The sequence below is a fragment of the Podarcis filfolensis genome, assembly GCF_964270895.1.
Source record: "Podarcis filfolensis genome assembly, chromosome: 1".
Classification (NCBI taxonomy): Eukaryota; Metazoa; Chordata; class Lepidosauria; order Squamata; family Lacertidae; genus Podarcis; species Podarcis filfolensis.
In genome coordinates this window covers 13242494-13262276 of record NC_139604.1, presented here as the reverse complement: position 1 = coordinate 13262276, position 19783 = coordinate 13242494, and the positions used below count along the sequence as shown (strand labels likewise).

The window sequence follows — 19783 nt, the reverse complement described above, 5'->3', positions numbered from 1 at the left end:
GACCCTCCTGCTGCTGCTGTGCCGCTGCTGCATGATTTCTGTTCTCATCCTGAAGCAAAGTTCTTAACCTGAAGCACTATTTCTGGGTTAGCAGAGTCTGTAACCTGAAGCATATGTAACCTGAAGCGTATGTAACCTGAAGCGTATGTAACCTGAGGTGCCACTGTATAGAAATCCTTTTAATAATAACTGCTGCCATTTACAACAGCCACAAGCACAGAAGAAGTTAAGTCAGATACTGAAATTAAACTGTAATATATCAAAAGGCCTTTTAATAAGTCTGGTAGCACTAAGAGTTGAGGACAATCAAGAGTATTTGCATCACTAAGGCAGTCCAATCAACCAACTAGTTGATTCGTAGCATCTGATGCCCTCCAGATGCTATTGGACACTATGGGAGGAATTCATTGTTGCACTAAGTGGGGGATGTGGGCAATGAATGAAGTCCACTTACATAGCAGGACTTTCTGGGGTTTTCCAAAGCCTCCAAAGCAGATTTAGGGCACCCAAGGGGAAAAGAGTGGCGGGAATCCTGTTGTGGACCTTATTCTGCACACGCAACAACTTTGCTGAATCTCGCCCTATATTCCATGTTCCCCAGCCAGGATGTCCAATTGTCAGGAATGATGCAAGTTGCAGTGCAAGATCTGGGGAACCACCGATTCCCCACCCCTGATCTAGACACTACAGCTTGCAGATCTGTTAATGGGCTGAAAATCAGACACAGCCATAGCACATTTCATTGCACCTTCTAAAAGAGAGCTGTTTTACACACCTATTCATCTCTCCCCTAGTTAGTTGAAGGCAGCACGCCAGTTCTTGGATCCAAGTCAAAGGCAGTAAATGGCGAGGCAGCGACTGAGAGGGTGGGGTAGAAGAGAAGAGATGGCACTCTTCCCTGCTCTTAAAGAACTCGCTGCACTGGATCAATAGACCTGAAAGAAAATTTACTTGGCCATTGAAGACTGACAAGGAGAGGCAGGAGGGGAGTGCCCACCCCTCTTTTATTCCAGGAAATCATAAATACAAAAATGCATTAACTCTATTCCTCGGGCCAAAAAGGGAGAGAATGTAATTCTGCATTGCATCATTATTGATTCTGTCGGGAGGAGTAGATACTTTCATTAACACAGGAATCATGGCCAATTGAATGGCCAAGCGGTTTCAAGGGCAGAATACAGAATCTAAACTGGCAAAGGTAGACAGGTATATGTGATTTATGCAACCCAGCACTTACGGGATAGACAGCCTACCTTTCGTGTAAAGAAAATTAAGAACAATTTTGCCTGTGACTCATTCTACGGTTACCACTCAAGGTAGTTTACCTTGAGACTCACAGCTGCTCTCCGTTTCTACCTTGGTGCCAGTAACAACTATTCTCTTTCCTCTGCGCTTCCTGCCCCCAGCACATGCTGAATCCCTGGTGCAGACAGAACTGCTAGACCACTTCTTGATCTTCCCCAAGTTTTTTTTATTTAAAAAATGAATCATGAAGACTCTAAATGAGAGGTGCTGGTTCAAAGATCTCAAATCTGAGGCTCAGGTATCTCAAGGGCTGTCACATGGAAGATGGAGCAAGATGTTTTCTCCTGTTCTGGAAGGTAGGACTTGAACCAATGACCGAGAAAGGGAAGTCCGACTCAACATCACGAAAAACTTTCTGACAGTAAGAGCTGTTTGAGAGTGGAACAGTCTCCCAGGGAGGTTGTGGACTCTCCTTACTTGGAGGTTTCTGAGCAAGTTGGATGGCCATCTGTCATGGATGCTTTAGCCGAGTTCCCTGCTTTGCAGATGATTCAACTAGATGGCCCTCAAACTCTACAATTCTACAGGAGATATTCTACTGCTGGGATGGCTCAGTCAGTGGAACATGAGGTTCTTAACCTCAGGGTCATGGGTCTGAACCCCATGTTGGGCAAGAAGGGGGTTGGACTACATGACCCTTGGGGTACTTTCGAACTCTACTCTGTGTGTGTGTGTGTGTGTGTGTGTGTGTGAATGTTTGGTGGGAAGGGTGTGTGTGAGAAGTGAGGTATGGAGCAAATTAAATGCAGAAAAGCATGGTCATCATTTCTCACTACCCAGTAATGTTGGTAGGTCACCTATCGCATAAAATGTGTGAAAAATTCTTTGTCTCGGTTCGACCCACAATTATGATAGCCTTGAAATTCCTGGTGTATTTCAGCAGGCTCCCTTTGAAGTTCCTTCGCTTTAAAAGAGTACATTTTCGGCATCTCACATTACAACCCTTTCCCCCTAAATTGCATTTTAAAGCCCTGGGGAGACTGAAAAGCAGCCTGATTGTGGGTGAGGGAGAGGAGAAGAAGAGTGGCTAGCATATACCTTTGAATATACACTTGATTTCTCTGTAGCTTTTCTCACTGCCTTATATTCACTAAAGAACCGTGCCCCTTATCCACTGCCCCACATGCACAAAGTTTTTTAGAAAAGGGAAAACTTGCACCTTGAGGAAGGCAACAGTTTGTGTATGTACTTGAATGCTCCCTCACTAGAACAGAACCACCACGGATCCTTCTGCGCATTTAACTATGTATCAGGTTCAAAATTCTTGCAAATCCAACAGCAGTCTTTGCCTTCCTTGATCCGTCAGGCCAAGCAAAGTTTCAGATTTCAGGATGTGAGGTTTCAGGGCTGAGCTTTGCTTTACAATTAAGTAGAGCACATTTAACAAGAGGTACAACATGCTCCAGAGGGCAGGGAAACGGGTTCAGTAAGGAGGGAAAGCAGCGAGGGAAGCAAAATTTACATAGCGATAGAACGATTGGGAGCACAAAGGACATTCTTAGCATTACTTGGAAAATAAAAAAAAAGCAACAGAGCAACACCGGTAGCAAGAACATGACCTGGTGCCTCAGTGAAAAAGCGACCTTCTTTACACAGACAATCAAAGGCAAATCTAAGAAGAAAGTGTTTACTTCAATCTCATTGGTCCTACCAATTGTTTTAAGTGAAAATAATCAGATATGTTGGCTGCCCCCATCATTTCTCTTTTTTGGCCAAGATATGATGACTAGGATTTTCATACTTGCTTAAAAGTATTTTTTAATCTGACACCGGACCAAACAGCTCTGTTTTAAGTTAACAGTCATTACCACCCGGAAGGCAAATGTCTCTAAGTAAATTGCACCAAAGCAAACACTGCAACTAATTTCGCCGCGGTAGCAGGTCATCATTTCCTCCAGAGTCAAAAATAAAGAGTAGAAACTAACAGGCAAAACCAGGCATCTCACCTCCGTACCTGAAAGTTGTTCAAGGCAGTAGGTTTAACAGCCAAATCCACCTAAAGGGCCATTTGGGAGGATGGGCAGGGATATAAATAATAATAAATTTCACATGCTGCAAGTGTCAATCAGTCTGGAGCTTCAGCCAATCCCAGTCCTCTGAGATGCATTTGCCACATTCAACTGCAGCATCTTTAGCTATGCACCTTGAGAGGTAAAGGGACCCCTGACCATTAGGTCCAGTCACGGATGACTCTGGGGTTGCGGCGCTCATCTCGCTTTATTGGCCGAGGGAGCCAGCGTACAGCTTCCGGGTCATGTGGCCAGCATGACTAAGCTGCTTCTGGTGAACCAGAGCAGCGCACGGAAACGCCGTTTACCTTCCCACCAGAGCGGTACCTATTTATCTACTTGCACTTCATGCTTTTGAACTGCTAGGTTGGCAGGAGCAGGGACCAAGCAACGGGAGCTCACCCCATAGCGGGGATTCAATCTGCCAACCCAAAATGGTGTGAGGTGACACTAAAACTAAGTTCTACATCTGAACGTCGAGGGTGGCAATAGTTAACCAAAGTCTATAGCTTTTGTGAACTTTTAAAGAAAGAAAAAACAATTGATCCCATTTTATCTCTAACAGACAAATGCAGGGCTATATTACAGACATACACCCACTTTGCTTTTCTTAAACTTCGCAAGCAATTTTTTTAAAAAACCTGATCTCAAAACAAAATTAAAAAATTCCTCCAGTAGCACCTTAGAGACCAACTAAGTTTGTTACTGGTGTGAGCTTTCGTGTATCTGAATGCATACGAAAGCTCATACCAATAACAAACTTAGTTCGTCTCTAAGGTGCTACTAGAAGGAATTTTTTTATTTTGTTTCGACTATGGCAGACCAAAACGGCTACCTATGTATATCTAAAACCCTCATCTGGCTAGCTTTCAGTACAGACACTGAGAATCCTAAGACAAAAGCAGAAAAGTAACAGAAGTCTGGACCCTTACACAGTGCTTGCTAGGTTTTTAAAAAATAAATATAAGTGAAGCAGGCTCTCACATGCCCTTGATATGAAGAGACAATCCCCATGAGGCTTTCTGTAGCCTGGAGCATGTGAAATCCTGCTTTTCTTTTTCTTTTCTTTAAACAACCTTGTTTATAAGCAGGTCCCTGTCAGCCCTTAAGAACGACACTGTAACAGCAAAATGAAAATTAGCTAACAGTCCTAAATAAATCTCTTTTAAGCAATAAAACAGAGGGTGAGAGAGAAAGGAGAAGAGGCATGGTAGAAATGGCAGGTGAACAAGTGTAATTCTGCATCCAGGGTGGCTGTCCACCAGTTGCATCTGGTACACCGGCTGAGACCCTACCTGCCTGCGCACTGTCTTGCTAGATTGGTACATGCCCTGGTTATCTCCCGCTTTGACTACTGCAATGCGGTCTACATGAGGCTACCTTAGAAGGTGACTAAGAAACGACAACTAATCCAGAATGCAGCAGTTGACTGGTGACTGGGAATGGCCGCCAGGACCATATAACACTGGTCCTGAAAGACATACTGTACATTGGCTCTCAGTTTGTTTCAGAGCACAATTCAAAGTGTTGGTGCTGACCTTGAAAGCCCTAAATACCCTTTATACCTGAGGCAGAGTCTCCACTCCCATCGTTCAGCCTGGACCCTGAGATCCAGCACTGAGGGCCTTCTAGCAGCTCCCTCACAGCAAAATGTGAAGCTACAGGGAACCAAGCAGAGGGCCTTCTCAGTAGTGGCACCCTCCTATCAGATGTCAAGCGGATGAGTAATTACATATCCTTTAGAAGACCTCTGAAGACAGCCCTGTATAGGGAGGCTTTTTAATGTTTAATGTTTTGTTATGTTTTTATATATGTTGGAAGCCACCCAGAGTGTCTGGGGCAACCCAGGCGGATGGGTGGGGTACAAATAATAAATTAATATTATTATAGTTTCATTTCTAACTCTGGTTAGCAATGCTTTCACGTTTATTCTGAAATGGAAGCTGAGTGAGACAAGGGGAGTTCACCGGCATGGAGTGGGGAGCATACATCCTTGTGGCCCTGCACCCAACCTCTAAATCTTTATAGCTGTACACCTGCACAGATCACCGTTCTAAACTAGCCTGCGCCTCTCACTTTGGCAAAGCCTGTTGGCTGAGCCTATGCAAGCGGCTGAGCAGTCAAAAAGCCTAAAGCAATTCTGAGTCACAGAATACTCTCCTTATCAAAAGGGAAGAATGCCCTTTGAAGACAGACCCACACTGTGATCCTTTCTCTCTTTTTTTTTTTTTGAGGTCCTAAAACGTAGCAGTTTACAAACAAAAAAAAGCTTTTTTTGGGGGGGGTTAATCTGCTCAGAGGAGGGAAATCTCATGTGCATAAATCAAGAATCTTGTCAACAGAGGAGTCCACCAAGCAAACTCCAGAATGAGTTCAAAAGGAAAGGAAAAGCAAGGTGTATTATTATGCAATTCACTTTCAGGAATCAAGGGCACCTGTTGACCCCTAGGCAAGTTTCCCAGTTACGAAATACATGCATTTGCTTTTAAAAGTGGCCTTGACCATACTTTTTGTTACCTTTCCACCCCCAAGATAGCCCTGCCTTGAAAGTTGCCTCTCCTCCTCCAACTCCTGAGCCACTCCAGGGTTTCATGCTGTCAAACAACTCCACTCCTTCTCCTCTGTTGCCCCATATACCTTAAACTCCCTCCCAGCACCACTTCTCTCCCCCCAACCTGCTTAATAAAGTCTTAATGCAATGATGGTTATATGTTGTTATGAAACATTCCAACAACAAAATTCAGTCCCCAGCATTTATTTATTTTTTATTTTTTATAAAACAGGCAAGTGAAAATATTGCAATTCATCACCTTGAAATGACATCGCTTCAGGATTACCATGTTATCAGCTGAATGGGTTTACTTGTCCACTGTTATGCATACAACGGTTCAAAACATTTATCAGTTTTTTAAAAAATACTCTAAGCATTTTAAATCCATGTAGAACACATGGTGGATAGCTGACATCTAAAACCTAAGATCTGGAGATGCTCCTAAAACATATATGACTGGGCCTGTGTGGAGAAACACCATTGTTTCATGTTCACCGAGTGGGTATTTGCAGCCTTATGTATTTGATTGGTCAGCTCAGAGTGTCAACTATCAGGCAAGTGGCTAATTTTGGGTGACAAATTGTGCAACAGATTTCTTGACTAGTAAGGCAGAGCTCACGGGAGTCAAAACATGTTTGGTGTTTAGTTATTGTTTGTCACATTGGTTTGATGCATAGGTATCAATGAGAACCATACCACTGCATTACATTAATGTTATTCACATCTTCATTGCATATCCTGATTTTCTATGTGTTTATTTGTCTGTTTAGGACGCGACCAATTCTATGTCTAAATACAATTTTGAATCCCTGTACCTAAATGCATGGAACGATCCCATATTTCTATCATCTATCTATCTATCTATCTATCTATCTATCTATCATTCAATTTATATACCACAATTTATCCGAAGATCCCAGGGTAGTGTACAACATTAAAAGCATAATTTGCATAGCATCATACTAAAAGACAATAAAACAATCACATAAAAAAATCATAATAACAGTAAAGGTAAAGGACCCCTGACAGTTAAGTCCAGTTGTGAACAACTCTGGGGTTGCAGCGCTCATCTCACTTTACTGGCCGGGGGAGCCGGCGTTTGTCCGCAGACAGTTTTTCCAGGTCATGACTAAGCCGCTTCTGGCGAAACCAGAGCAGCTCACGGAAATGCCGTTTACCTTCCCGCCGGGGCAGTACCTATTTATCTACTTGCACTTTGATGTGCTTTCAAACTGCTAGGTTGGCAGGAGCTGGGACCTCCCACATTTAAAAGGCCATAGATTGTTTAATAGCCGAAGGCATGAATAAAGAGGAATGTTTTTGCCTGGTACTTAAAGACATATAATGATGGCACCAGGTAAGCCTTTCTGGAGAGAGCATTCCACAAATGGGGAGCCACCACAGAAACGGTCCATTCTCATGTTGCTGCCCTCCAAACCTCTTGAGGAGGGGGGACACAGAGAAGGGTCTCAGATAATCTGGGTCAGGTTGTATGGAGGCAGTCCTTGAGGCAGCCTTTCTCAACCTGTGGGTCCCCAGATGTTGTTGAACTACAACTCCCATCACCCCTAGCTAGCAAGGCCAGAGCTCAGGGATGATGGGAGTTGTAGTCCAACAACATCTGCGGACCCACAGGTTGAAAACCGCTGCCTTAAGGTATTGAGATCCTGGGTGAGGCTTTCTATACAAGCTCCATTATAGAGTAAGGTTACGGCATACTTACATATATCTCACTGTGATCAAAACGCTGTTTGAGATTATCGATAAAGGATTCCTCCGTGAGCGGCTCGAGAAGCACCATATCCCCTACCCCGATCATGTTGTCCAAAAGAGATGTCTTCACCTCCATCTTTGCCATTTTCTCTTTACTGCAGGCAGAAACCAAAAGCAAGGAGATTAAACTTTAACATAAAACACAAGTACAAAGTACCTCAAATGACTTTAAAGCACATAGCAACACAGGAGGGGGGAAGGGGTATTTTGGAAAAATTGCTCGCAGCAGGCAGCGTAATCAAAAGAAACTGAGCAGAAGCAGTCGAGAGCATTGCCTTCAAGGTCAGAAAACAACTGTTTCCACTGTTTGCTTTTGCTATATCGCAACTATGAAAAAGCCATTCAAGGAAGGTAGAAGGCGCCGTGAACTCAGGTCTCCTTGCAGTGTGGTTCTGTAACTTTTCTAGCCCTAAACGACTTCGGCCCTGTATACCGGAAGGAGCATCTACACCCCCGTAGTTCAGCCCAGACACTGAGGTCCAGCTCCGAGGGCCTTCTGGCAGTTCCCTCCCTGCGAGAAGTGAAGCTGCAGGGAACCAGGCAGAGGGCCTTCTTGGTAGTGGTGCCCGCCCTGTGGAACACCCTCCCATCAGATGTCAAAGAAATAAACAACTATCTGACATTTAGAAGACATCTGAAGGCAGTGTTGTGCAGTGGCACCTCTGGTTATGAACTTAATTCGTTCCAGAAGTCTGTTCTTAAGCTGAAACCATTCTTATCCTGAGGCGCACTTTCGCTAATGGGGCCGTCCATGTGCCTCCGGTGCGCAATTTCCGTTCGCATCCTGGGGCAAAGTTCACAATCAGGAGCAGCTACTTCCAGGGTCACGGAGCTCGTAACCTGAAGCGTTCGTAACCAGAAGCATTCGTAACCAGAGGTACAACTGTATAGGGAACGTTTTTAATGTTTTACAGTGGTACCTCGAGTTACAGACACATCAGGTTACAGACTCCACTAACTCAGAAATATTACCTCAGGTTAAGAACTTTGCTTCAGGATGAGAATAGAAATCACACGGTGGCGGCGGCGGCAAAAGGCCCCATCAGCTAAAGTGGTACCTCTGGTTTCAGTTTCAGGTTAAGAACGGATCTCCAGAATGAATTAAGTTCTTACCCCACGGTACCACTGTATTATGTTTTTATATATGCTAGAAGCTGCCCAGAGTGGCTGGGGCAACCCAGTCAGATGGGCGGGATACAAATAATAAAATTATTATTAGCCATGACAAAATCATAGCCATCCTAAAGAATCAAGTTGCAAATGTACAGCTAAAACAAGCAGACTTACTGCCTTGTAAGAATTATCGTGACTACGTCTCAAAAGCAATCAGGCTGTCACAGCACTGGGATGGCCAACCATTAAGAAGCAGGGCCTCTGTACCTTAATTAAAACATGTACATGGTAGAATTATGGTCATGGCAGCTTATCTTGCCAGAGAGGTGCCTCCATGAGAATTATTCCATCTGCAAAGCTAACTGAAGTTACAGGAAAATTGAATGCACACTGTAAGGTCGCAGCCTTGTGTTTATCTCCACACTATCTACATAGAAAGAATCCCTTTAAATCACATGTTTCCAAAAAGCTGTAATTAGACGCATCCATGGCTTCCAAACAAAAGGAAACAGTTTGGCTTTAAGTGAACGTGTACTGAAGGGGTTAGTGGGCAGCCCGGCTATTTAATCAACTGCAGGTGGTTAATAAGCCTGGTATTAGCACTGAACTGGGAGGGTCCGGCATGGAACAAAACTCATCAGAAAAGACTGGAAGGATCCCAAAGGATCCCACCGCCTTACGTAGCCTTGCTGCGTTCTTTGTAAAAAGGAAATAAAGGCATTTGGTCTGGAAGAAGAAAACCAAGCAAAAGGAAAACGTAACTTCATAGAACAGGGGTCGGCAAACTAAGGCCTGGGGGCCAGGTGCGGCCCTCCAGGCTCATAAATCCAGCCTGCCGCCAGCTCAGTAAGTCCCCGTGCGCTGTGTACGCCTCACTGCACAGGGACTGACTTCCGCAACACTGGCATGGCTTCTGGGCTGGCAGCGACGCTGGCACGGCTTCAGATTGGCTGCAGGAAGTTCCTGCAGCCAATCCGAAGCCTCGCTGCCTGCAGCTGAGGGAAACACAGCGTGAACATAGATAGATAGGGCGGCGGGCGGGCGGGCAGCGGGTCTGGGCCATCGTGACAGGTGCATTGCGGGGCTTCAGCTGGAGCTTGGTGTGCCTGGCGCCCGGCTCAGCACTGCTTATAACCCATGTATAAGACGCCCCTCAATTTATCACAAAAAATTCAGGAAAAAAGGTTGTCTTATACATGGAAAAATACAGTACATCCCCATTCTTTGTGCAAGAGATTCTAAAACCTCACACCCATTCTGCATCAACTGCCTCTAGGTTTCATGCAGATCACCTTCAGAACCCGAAGTGTCAAACTTTTCCATGTCAAAAACACCAAAACAACAACTTCTGACCTTAAGTTAATAATGGAAATTTGTTTGCATTGGACCTGCACTTCTCAAAGCATGCTTTCCTGAGCAATACAAATCCTAATAAGGTCATTTGTGGCTACATTTTTTCAGTCTGAAGCAGAGTCTCGGTTTTTTACCACTCTAAATTACAAGCTACCTACCATACTAAAATGCATCACCGCTGTGGAATTTCAAGTGTGGACAAAGCCAAACCAATAAGCCTCCTATTCCAACAAGATGAAACCAAGAAAGAGTTCTGATCTAAAGTGACATTTAAAGTGTTCCAAACTGAAACAGCAGCATAGCTTACGCAGCCGCATTAGTTCTGGGTCAAACTGCCAAATCAAAAAGATCTACCTACAGCAAGATTAAGCAAAGAGAACACAAGAGCACCCCTGCTGGATCAAAAACTCTTGGATCAGCTAACCAGGTTGTTAAGTTGTGGGTGAACATATCAGACGACACAACGATTCTTCAAACAGCTCTTGTTTATTCACAGGCCAGAACAGAACTGAACTGAAGGGTTCAGTCAGCCTGCTTATATAGAGCTCCTGAACAACGTTACTGTAACAATTTTCTAAAACTATGCAATCACTGAACATCACTTTCGATCCCTTATTTGCATAACTATCTACAGTATCCCCCTGCTGGCCCAGGGTGAGAACTTCAGTACATAACACAGGTGACTTGCAGGAAGCCCAAAAGCAGGACCTGATAGCATCCTCCTCCGATCTTGGAACTAGTATACAGCAACCATGGTTAGCTTTATCCTTGACAAGCCTGTCTAAGTCTATCTAAATAAATTAGATAGGTTGCTTTGAGATGTTGCCCATAAACACTGTGCAAAGTCAATTGTAGCCAAAAGCTCTATATTCAAGTCTGCTTGACACCCACACACCCAACATTTATAGGACAAACACTGTTTAAAAGGGGTGTGTGTGTGAAAAAAGGCTTGTTTCCCTAGCATGGATAATCTAATGATATCTTTTATTAATACGTGCAACTATATACTGTACTCCAAAATCAAAACTACCTTAGACTTTAGTGACAAAAACTAGTCATTTGCACCAAGTGGAAATGATGATGATGCTCAACTTATATACTCTTAATCAACAATGTATTGCAATAACTAAGAGAAATTATTAGTAGGTTAGTTACTGTCACCAATATCCTCCTAAAGTTAATGTAGATCAGTGGCTAAAATGAACAGGCATACTAATAAAAGACTCATCATTAAGCATTACCCAGTGTTCAACAATCTTAAACATGTACACAATAAGTTTTCTGCAACTGCTTTGTCAGCACCCTTTCAAATTGTTTAATAAGATCATAAATATATTCCACATTGAACTCCAAAAACAATATGAGAAGTCTCAATTTTTAACAAATAAATTAAGAATGCACAAGGAAACAGTTCAGTGTGCTATTCAAATTAAGCATCCATTCAGGAAAAGAAAATGGAAAATAACATCAGGACCTAAGGAGCTCAGCAGATTCTATTTTTAAAGACCGTCACCACTAAAAAATATCCTCAGAAGCAAAAACTGGGCAGGATCATTAACATAAATACCTCCCCCCCCCATTTCTTTATTATATTTAGAAACTGTGGCTGCAATCACATTAAATTTACCTGGGAGTAAACCCCACTGAACACAGTGAGGCATGTTTTTGAGTACGGTAAATGTAAGGTTGAATGAATAGCCTCTGGCACAGTGTCCTAATTTATGGTGTCACGGTGACACAGGCACTAAAAATGTATTCAGCCATTTAGGGTATTAAAAATACATTCTTTCAAGATATATAGATTGAATGAGACTGAGGAGAAAGAAAGCTGTAAATCTTTCAATTCAAGTCAAAGAACACGGGGGAGGGGTGGAGAATTGGCCCCATTTTAGGCCATATGCTATAATATCATAAATCTCTGCCAAATGAAATTAACCAAAGGACATTCTCAAGGATTTTCAAATCAGCATTAGACAAACTCCATTTCCAGCAAGCAAAGTGCTCCATATCAACAACGCCTTTAGGTATCAGACGTTACTAATAAAATATTATGCTTCCCATTATTGTTCCTACATTATTTTACTTGGGGTGTATGGGGTGTTAGGTGAGGCGGGTACCTCTGGTGGGGGACACGTCATGCTCCTTCTGTGGTAGTTTGTCCAGCTTTGGTTCCCACCCTGGCCTCAACTCTCACCTGTGGCTCCTAGAAGCTGTCAGCATGAAACAGCACCCACACCCTGAGAAAACGTGTTCTTCTCCCTGGAGAGCACGTGTTGAGGTAGGGGCTGGCAAGACACCCCATTGTTGCTGGGCGGGTAAACTGAGTTGGCCACCATTGTGATTGGGCTCCCCTTGTCGTTGGGGAGAATTTGATGTTGCCATTTAGTGATTGACAGCCAGAAGTGTTAAACTCCCTATGCGCAGCGTTGAGCTTCCTCTTTTCGCTGCGCACATCGGATCGCCCGCCTGCCCACCCTCCTACATTTAGGGTTGTTCACGTTGACCTTGCTATGCCTGTCATGGGGTCGTTTGCTTTTGGGGCAGGGGCCCGGTAGGAATTTTGTCCATTTGGCTGACTGGCTGGTGCCATTTGGTTTTTGCCTACTGCGCAGCAAATCGTCACAACTTGTAAGGTTGCGGTTAGGCATTGGTTTTATGAATTGGTTGGTGGAGGGGCATGCATTGGCTGTGCCTGCCCCTCTAATGCTGCTGCTGCAAGGGTATTCCGTTAAAGGAATCCAGGGGCTCGCCATGCTTTTGTCCGAACTCCTCTCAAGGGGCTAGGGCCACGCAAGAGCCCCTGGGGAGCATCTGGGGAGAGCTGAGGGCAGGTCCCCTGCTCCATTGCTCTCCCCAAAATGTTTTTCCCTTTCTGACTTTCGCAGTCGTGTGCGGGGTCAGATAGTCACAACCAATGCCTAAGCAACCACTCACATTTTTTGTATTTTAATAAAGTTGTGGCCAAAATTATGCCAAAAACCTTAAACAAAAATTACGTGTGAATTGTGTTTTACTGGTTTCGTGGGAGCTGATTGAAACTAAATCCTTCGAAGACAGAAGTCCTATGGCTGGGTCGGGATGGCATGGGGATGAGGGACCAACTCCCTTCTCTTGCGGGGGCCCAATTAGTGCCATCGCCTTCCGTTAAGAGTTTGGGTGTAATCCTTGACGCCTCCCTTTCCATGGAGGTGCAGGTTACAGCAACAGCCAAGGCGACATTTTTCCACCTTTGCCGCATCAAGCAATTGGTCCCTTACCTTTTCCGCCCCGACCTGGCCACAGTGATCAATGCGATGGTCACCTCCAGGCTTGACTACTGTAATTTGCTCTACGTGGGGCTGCCCTTGAAGCTGTCCCAGAAACTCCAGCGGGTGCCGAATGCTGCAGCGAGGCTCCTCACGGGGTCTCTGCCATGGGAGCATATTCACCCAGTGCTTTTCAAGCTGCACTGGCTCCCGGTGGAGTACAGGGTCAGATTTAAGGTGCTGCTTTTGACCTTTAAAGTCCTTCACGGCCTAGGACCCTCGTACCTACAGGACCGCCTCTCCTGGTATGCCCCACAGAGAGCCTCAAGGTCCATAAACAGCAACACCCTAGAGGTCCCGGGCCCTAAGGAAGTCAAATTAGCCTCAACCAGAGTCAGGGCCTTTTCAACTCTGGCTCCTGCCTGATGGAACGCTCTGTCTCATGAGACCAGGGCCCTGCAATATCTGATTTCTTTCCGCAGGGCCTGTAAGACAGAGTTGTTCCCCCTGGCCTTTGGCTTGGAGCCAATTTGATTCCCTCCCCCTCTTTCTTTTTCCTCCTGTGATGAGGCTCCATTTTAATATTTTAATGCTTCAATATTTTAATGTTGTATTTAAGTTGTAATCATTCAACTTGTTTTTATTATTGCTTGTTAGCCGCCCTGAGCCCAGCCTTGGCTGGGGTAAAGGTACCCCTGCCCGTACGGGCCAGTCGTGTCCGACTCGAGGGTTGTGCGCTCATCTCACTTAAGAGGCTGGGAGCCAGCGCTGTCCGAAGCCACTTCCGGGTCACGTGGCCAGCGTGACGAAGCTGCTCTGGCGAGCCAGCACCAGCGCAGCACACGGAAACGCCGTTTACCTTCCCGCTATAAAGCGGTACCTATTTATCTACTTGCACTTAGGGCTGCTTTCAAACTGCTAGGTGGGCAGGAGCTGGGGCCAAAAGACGGGAGCTCACCCCGCCGCGGGGATTCAAACCGCCGACCATACGATCGGCAAGCCCTAGGCACTGAGGTTTTACCCACAGCGCCACCTTGGCTGGGGAGGGCGGGGTATAAATAAAAAAATATTATTATTATTATTATTATTATTATTATTATTATTATTATTATTATTAGGGTGGCTTGGGGACCTTGACACGCAAACGTGCTGTAGAGGGAAGTGAGGGGCAGATGGGGCTCGTCAACCTGGGAAGACAGTCCATCTAGGACAGGGGTCAGCAACCTTTTTCAGCAGGGGGCTCGTCCACTATCCCTCAGACCATGTGGTGGGCCAGACTATATTTTTTGGGGTAAGAAATGAACGAATTCCTATGCCCCACAAATAGCCCAGAGATGCATTTTAAACAAAAGGACACATTCTACAGTGGGACCTCGGGTTAAGAACTTAATTTGTTCTGGAGGTCTATTCTTAACCTGAAACTGTTCTTAACCTGAAGCACCACTTTAGCTAATGGGGCCTCCTGCTGCTGCTGCTGCGCGGCCACTGCACAGTTTCTGTTCTCATCCTTGAGCAAAGTTCTTAACCCGAGGTACTATTTCTGGGTTAGCGGAGTCTGTAACCTGAAGCGTATGTAACCTGAAGCGTACGTAACCCAAGGTACCACTGTACTCATGTAAAAAACACACTGATTCCCAGACCGTCCGTGTGCTGGACTGAGAGGCAACTGGGCCGCATCCGGCACCCGGACCTTAGGTTGCCTACCTCTGATATAGGATAATGAAATATCTCATCCTAAACCTCCACTGCCTTGAAGGATACCTTTGGGGGAAGAAAAGCCTAAGGAGTAAACCCTATACAAATCCGGAGTGAAGTCGCTAAGATGGTTGGATGGCGTCTTGTATGCCTCCTTCCGGAAACTCCTGCAGCCAAGCTGGTGCCAAACATATCATTCTGCTTTCCTTTGGACCACATCAGAGGGGCCGAGAAGGTTGTCTTGTTGCCTGGGTTGCCCAAGACCTCCATACACACTGCCCAGGTTTGCGCCCCAGAGAGGTTAATTTGGTGCTTTGAGTGTAGTGATTTGGCTTTGCCCCCCAGAGTCGCACTCTATTGTCTCTCGAGACAGATGGATGCCAACAGCAATTTGCCTTAAAGACCTAGATCAGATTCCCATTTGAGACTTCTTTAATAAGAGAAGTGGAAATGTTCAGTTTTCAGCAGGTCAGCAATGGAACAGAAATTTTTCCTCAAATCCTCAAAATTTCCCCTCAGCTGACAACTTCCTCTGCATTTCTGTCGCCTAAAGTGTCTGACATGAAAATTCTGGGGGAAGGTGGGAGAACCTGCTCACCAGCTAATGCCATAATACAGAGACTGGGCAAACGGTCCACTAATACACATCTTAAAAGAGCTTGAAACAAGATTCTAGTATTACTGGGAGAAGCTGGTGCTACGTAATGAGAACAGTGGTTCAAAATCAGATTACACTTCAACACTGCAGACTTCTCAGAATATAGTGAGCAAGTTCCTTTTTGTGCTTCTACCCTTACTCCGTGACATTAAACTTTCCTCTCCATTATGAAATTCAAATTCCATACATATTATGATGTATCACCAGCCCACATTTGTTTAAATGTATTATTTATTTGGATATGTGGCATCACTAGCCTCTGGTCTAAAAGGTAAAGGTACCCCTGACCATTAAGTCCAGTCACGGATAACTCTGGGGTTGCGGCACTCATCTCGCTCTATAGGACAAGGGAGCCAGCGTTTGTCTGTGGACAGCTCATGTGGCCACAGGTCACGTGGCCAACATGGCTAAGCCACTTCTGGTGGACCACAGCAGCGCACGGAAATGCCATTTACCTTCCCGCCAGAGTGGTACCTATTTATCTACTTGCACTTTGACATGCTTTCGAACTGCTAGATGGGCAGAAGCTGGGACCGAACAACGGGAGCTCACCCCATTGCGGTGATTCGAATCGCCAACCTTCTGATCGGCAAACCCTGGGCTCTGTGGTTTAGACCACAGCGCCACCCACGTCCCGCCTCTGGTCTTGCAAGGTCTAAAAACCAGAGCTTTAATAAAGAAATGTTATTCACAAGCTCTAGTTATCTCCTGCTTGGACTACTGCAATGCGCTCTACGTGGGGCTACCTTTGAAGGTGACCCGGAAACTGCAATTAATCCAGAATGTGGCAGCTAGACTGGTGACTGGGAGTGGCCACCAGGACCACATAACACCAGTCCTGAGAGATCTGCATTGGCTCCCAGTACGTTTCTGAGCACAATTCTGAGCACAGTGTTGGTGCTGACCTTTAAAGCCCTAAACAGCCTCAGTCCTGTATACCTGAAGGAGCATCTCCACCCCCATCGTTCAGCCCAGACACTGAGATCCAGCGATGAGCGCCTTCTGGCGGTTCCCTCACTGTGAGAAGTGAGGTTACAGGGAACCAGACAGAGGGCCTTCTCGGTAGTGGCGCCTGCCCTGTGGAATGCTCTCCCTTCAGATGTGAAGGAAATAAGCAGCTATCTTATCTTTAAAAGACATCTGAAGGCAGCCCTGTTTAGGGAAGTTTTTAATATTTAATGCTGTATCATTTTAACACTTGATTGGGAGCCACCTAGAGTGGCTGGGGAAACTCAGCCAGATGGGCGGGGTATAAATAAATAATAATAATAATAATAATAATAATAATAATAATAATAATAATAATTATTATTATTATTATTATTATTATTATTATTATTATTATTAGCGGCCTAAAATTAAGTTTATCGGGGGGGAATACTATTTGGCGTGGAATATGCTTGTTTAACAAATTTCTGTTATCTTCAGGATGATCTTAAGAGGATCTCCAGTAATTTGCTCCTTGACAGAATGTATTTTTAGGCCTCTGCCAGGTAGCGCAGTTTCCAAATTCAGCAGACCAACTTGAGTCAACCAGTCATGCATGTAGTGCAAGCTATGGCCAAGAGGGAAGGGAAGTTATGGAATCTTTAATGACACATAAACAAAAGATGCCAACAAAAATTTTCAGCAGATTTTTTTTTTTACTAGGACAACAAGCCAACCAAGTGCCCCAAGTTATCTCATAAGCGTACATCCCAGCCTTCAGTGTAAAATGTTTCCAGGGTTGCTTGCAAGATAACAGCTCCACAATAATGTACCACCATAGAAAGCTAGAGCTCGTCTTTCTAACATGTTTGAGATGCTTCCAAGCCGATGGTGCTGTCACACACACACAAGATCCTGAGCAAACAAATCAGCCTGTGCTGGAATAGGCAGTAATTCACAGTTGTTGCAATAAATCTATAATAAGTAAATGTGAAAATGGAAAGCACTGTTCCCCTACATCACGTTTGTCTGGGCCAAAGACAAAATATTTTGCTCTATGCATCTTGTTTGCATGGGTTTTGTTTTGTTTCGCTTTTGCTGATGTCAAAGAAGCACTAAGCTATCAAAAATACTTCTGTTGCTTTCTGTATCGCAAACCACAAGTGCTGGAAGAACGAGCAAGCCTCCAAACCAGGTTTTTATATGTTTATTCTGGATTTGTACCTTGTGAAATTGCTTTCAGAAAGGCCACTTTTAGATATCCATGACCATCATGTTTATTTTTATACGATTCCACAATTAACTTGTTCCCAAAGCAGTTCTAAACAAATAAAAGGCAACAATAGAAGAACAAAAACATCCTAACAGTTATGCTTAGCTACTCTGCTCAGGTGGCAAGCAAGCTCAATTTAATCTGCAATCCTAAAACCAACTATTTAGGAAGTACCGTATTTTTCGCTCTATAAGACGCACCAGACCACAAGACGCACCTAGTTTTTGGAGGAGGAAAACAAGAAAAAAGATATTCTGAATCTCAGAAGCCAGAACAGCAAGAGGGATCGCTGCGCAGTGAAATCAGCAATCCCTCTTGCTGTTCTAGCTTCTGGGATAGCTGCGCAGCCTGCATCCGCTCCATAAGACGCACACACATTTCCCCTTACTTTTTAGGAGGGAAAAAGTGAGTCTTATAGAGCAAAAAATACGGTAAGTCCCATTGAACATATTGGGACTGGCTTCTGCAGGCACTTCCAGACAAACCGTTTATTAAAAATTCATCCTCAATATGCAGAAAGGATGGCTCAGTCAGCAGAGCATGAGGTTCTTAACCTCAATGTTGTGGGTCTGAGCCCCATATTGGGCAAGATTCTTGCCTTGCAAGGGGTTGAACTACTAGATGGCCCTTGGGGTACTTTCCAACTTTACTGTGTGAGTGTATGATTCTATGATCTATGATCCTGATTTGTTTACACAGAGGTAAGACAACGTTGGCTATTCAACTGGCTTTATTCTGGTTTGTTTGCAGGGCAGTTAGACAGGACTGCATCAAAGGAAGTGTCATCTCACATTTTCCAGAGCATTTCCATATCCCCTATCGCTAAGAAGTCTGATCTAGTGTTTGCCATCAGCAAAACAGCCATGAAGAACCATGCATACTCCAGGCATGAGAGTTGAACCCTGTTGCTTCCTCTGGGTTGGCTTGTTGTTGTTGTTTAGTCGTTTAGTCGTGTCCGACTCTTCGTGACCCCATGGACCAGAGCACCAGGCACTCCTGTCTTCCACTGCCTCCCGCAGTTTGGTCAAACTCATGCTGGTAGCTTCGAGAACACTGTCCAACCATCTCATCCTCTGTCGTCCCCTTCTCCTTGTGCCCTCCATCTTTCCCAACATCAGGGTCTTTTCCAGGGAGTCTTCTCTTCTCATGAGGTGGCCAAACTATTGGAGCCTCAGCTTCACGATCTGTCCTTCCAGTGAGCACTCAGAGCTGATTTCCTTAAGAATGGATAGGTTTGATCTTCTTGCAGTCCATGGGACTCTCAAGAGTCTCCTGCAGCACCATAATTCAAAAGCATCAATTCTTCGGCGATCAGCCTTCTTGTTGTTGTTTTTTAGTTTAGTTTTTTTTTTTAATCTTTCACTCTACTTACCTCTCTCCCCCCCACCTTCCTTATTCATTATTTTACAAATAAATTATATTGTAGCGGAATGCTAGAGGGTGGCTGGTTGCGCAAGTCACTACAGTTTATCTTCAATGAGCCAGACTTCTCCAGAAACAAGGGCAAAGTTTGGACAAATGGGAAACTGGTGAGGATAGGCTGTCCTTGCCTTCCAGTTTGCTAAAAACTTCTCAAGATGATAGCCTGCAGACTGTGGGTGTCCCTGAAACCTGCTAGAGTAGAGGCTTATAAGCAGGCTAGTGGCAGAGCGGTCGGGGGTATCATTTTACTGCCTCCCCGGTGGATCCACTCATAAGGCTCTGTGACATGAGCATAATACAGTAACGGCAGGGATCCTGACCCTAAGACCACAACAAAAATGCTGTATATGATCAGGTGGCAACAATTTGGAGCATAATTTTTTTCTCCAGCATTGTTAATCCTTTTTTATTTCTAGAATCTATAACAAGTTGTCCTTTTTCTTCTTAGGATGAAATATA

The 19783-nt window shown here is 44.7% G+C and overlaps 1 protein-coding gene and 1 long non-coding RNA gene across 8 annotated transcripts in view; one reads left to right on the top strand and one right to left on the bottom strand.

Moving 5' to 3' along the window:
• MYO1B (myosin IB) overlaps positions 1 to 19783 on the bottom strand; it is a 165779-nt gene that overhangs the window by 100590 nt on the left and 45406 nt on the right. For all 7 annotated transcript variants that reach the window (XM_083627132.1, XM_083627136.1, XM_083627131.1 and 4 more), the window contains exon 2: positions 7589 to 7733. In XM_083627132.1, the coding sequence (XP_083483258.1) occupies positions 7589 to 7723 (135 nt within the window). In that variant the 5' untranslated portion in view covers positions 7724 to 7733. The remainder of the gene's footprint in view (positions 1 to 7588; positions 7734 to 19783) is intronic.
• LOC310743753 lies at positions 1398 to 18837 on the top strand. The gene is made up of 3 exons (XR_014539212.1): positions 1398 to 1601; positions 17353 to 18077; positions 18339 to 18837. It is a non-coding gene; the product is annotated as an uncharacterized lncRNA (long non-coding RNA).